Below are 2,694 nucleotides of genomic sequence, written 5' to 3' on the forward strand. Positions count from 1 at the left end.
TATAGACACAAAGGATGGAATAGTGGTTGCCAGGGAGGAGGGAGGTTAGTGTGGCTTTAAAAGGGCAGCAGGAGGGATGATCCTGCAGTGATGGAATGTTCTGTGTCCTGATTGTAGCAACACCAATATCCTGCTTGTGATATTACACTATAGTTTCCTATAACAGTTGCCATTAAAGGAAATTGGGTTAAAGGCTACACAAATCTCTCTGTATTATTTCTTACAAATAAAAGGGAATCTGCAGTTATCTCAAAAAGTTTTTTAAAAATCAAGGTTGATTTCTCATCGGGAAAATTTTGGCAATTGAGATAATTCTCATCTTTCTAAATTTCGCCTAATGATAGACGTCTTCCACAATGATATTGAGGCCTAATTCCTTCAAAGAGAAGACACCAGCAATGACAGACTTGGTGTCTTACAGTTGAGGACTTGAAATCTCCTAAAAGTTGTTCCCATATGAACTTTACCTCTACCAAGTAGAGATGCAGGGGAAAAGCTCACCCCCAAAGCCTGGCATTGGTTCCATCACGAAACTTCAGTTTGTAGACTATATCGACTAAACATTTTTCAAATTAATAATCACAAATCCTAATTACTTTTTTTTTTTTGAGACAGAGTCTCATTCTGTCGCCGAGGCTGGAGTGCAGTGGCACGATCTTGGCTCACTGCAAGCTCCGCCTCCCAGGTTCAAGCGATTCTCTTGCCTCAGCTTCCCTAGTAGCTGGGATTACAGGAGCCTCCCACTACGCCCAGCTAATTTTTTTGTATTTTTAGTAGAGATGGGTTTCGCCATGTTGGCCAGGCTGGTCTTGAACTCCTGACCTCAGCTGATCCGCCCGTCTCGACCTCCCAAAGTGCTGGGATTAGAGGCGTGAGCCACCACGCCTGACCTCCCAATTACTTTTGTACCAATCTTTCAGTAAGGGAACCCTGGAAATAGTATCAAATTAAAGGATAAAGTGCAACACATACTACAACATAATTTGCTTAAGACTATTTGTAGCCTAAATTTATTACATGAATTCTAACTCAAAGTGCCTCCCCCAAATCGTTAATTTTATTTTTTTTGTACTTTTTAAAAAAAGTGATAAATTTCAGAAAATACCACCTGTATGCATTTTCCTTCATCTTATTTACTAAGACCTTATGTACTTTTTTTTTTATTTGAGATAGGGTCTCACTCTGTCACTCAGGCTGGAATGCAATGACATGATCCTAGCTCACTGCAGCCTTGACCTCCTGGGCTCAAGCAATCTTTCAGCCTCAGCCTTCCAAGTAGCTGGGACCACAGGTGCACATCACCATGCCTGGCTGATTTTTAAAATCTTTTGTAGAGACGGGGGTCTCCCACACTCCTGACCTGAAATGATCCTCCTACTCAGCCTTCCATTCCAGGTGTTGAGCCACTGTGCCTGGCTCCTATTTCTGCTTTTCTTTTTCTCTTGGTTCCAGTTTACTTCCAGCTGTTGTGCTTTCTCCCTAAGTCAAGTTCAAGTTATTGCTGAGTGAGGCTGAGGCAGCCTCTTAGGTGCGACATTTGTGCTTGACCACTCCCTTTGTCACGGGCCAGACTCTAGATTGGTTGTCCACTGGGGGGACTGGACCCAGGTCCCAGCCAGTCATGCCAGGGTGGCAGAGACCCCCCCAAGCAAGTGGTGTAGAAGAAACTCCTTAGAGGGCTGGGGTATAAGCATTCTGAGGACGTGCCTGTACAGGTGACAATAATTATTTAGGGCTATCTTCTTTAAAGAAAGCAGTAGATTACATTTTCTTACTATATGGGGCTATTCTACATTTGAAAAAATGAGACCAAGCTTTGAGCCATGGTGTGTTGTTGAAACAATCATTTACTTCAAGCATTTCCCGTTAATCATCTTCACCATTAAACTAACTGAAGGAAAAAATTGATAATTTACCAGTCATGAATTTTGTTGACAAACTTCCCATAAAGGAGAATCAAGTGAGATTTTAATATGAAGATAAAAGACTCTGCCAGAAGTATTCTTTTTTTTTTTTTTTTTTGAGCCAGAGTCTTGCTGTATCACCCAGGCTGGAGTGCAGTGGTGCGATCTCGGCTCACTGCAACCTCCGCCTCCCTGGTTCAAGCGATTCTCCTGCCTCAGCCTCCTGAGTAGCTGGGATTACAGGAGCTGGCCACCATACCTGGCTATTGTTTGTATTTTTAGTAGAGAGGGGGGTTTCAGCATGTTGGTCAGGCTGGCCTCGAACTCCTGACCTCATGATCTGCCTGCCTCGACATGCAGATCATGAGCCATCACGCCTGGCCTGCCATGAGCCATCACACCTGGCCTGCCAGAAGTATTCTTTACTGGCTTGACCTTTGTCCCAAGATACATAAATATATTGATGTAAAGAATCTTCCTGACAGTAGAAAATGTGTAATTTCCAATCTGAATAAAACTGAGCTACAGCTGAATAACTGAAAAGAGTAGGCCGGGCGCGGTGGCTCAAGCCTGTAATCCCAGCACTTTGGGAGGCCGAGACGGGCGGATCACGAGGTCAGGAGATCGAGACCATCCTGGCTAATACGATGAAACCCTGTCTCTACTTAAAAATACAAAAAACTAGCCGGGCGACGAGGCGGGCGCCTGTAGTCCCAGCTACTCGGGAGGCTGAGGCAGGAGAATGGCGTAAACCCGGGAGGCGGAGCTTGCAGTGAGCTGAGATCCGGCC

At 44.5% G+C, this 2,694-nt stretch overlaps 1 protein-coding gene across 1 annotated transcript in view; it reads right to left on the reverse strand.

Annotated features, from left to right (window-relative positions):
* Nucleotides 1-334: 334 nt before the first annotated feature.
* OLAH (oleoyl-ACP hydrolase) overlaps nt 335-2,694 on the reverse strand; it is a 28,397-nt gene continuing 26,037 nt past the window's right edge. The window contains exon 8 of the mRNA XM_017873929.1: nt 335-376. Coding sequence (XP_017729418.1) covers nt 335-376 — 42 coding nt within the window. The remainder of the gene's footprint in view (nt 377-2,694) is intronic.

The sequence above is a fragment of the Rhinopithecus bieti genome, unplaced genomic scaffold (assembly GCF_001698545.2).
Source record: "Rhinopithecus bieti isolate Rb0 unplaced genomic scaffold, ASM169854v2 scaffold_1012, whole genome shotgun sequence".
Lineage (NCBI taxonomy): Eukaryota > Metazoa > Chordata > Mammalia > Primates > Cercopithecidae > Rhinopithecus > Rhinopithecus bieti.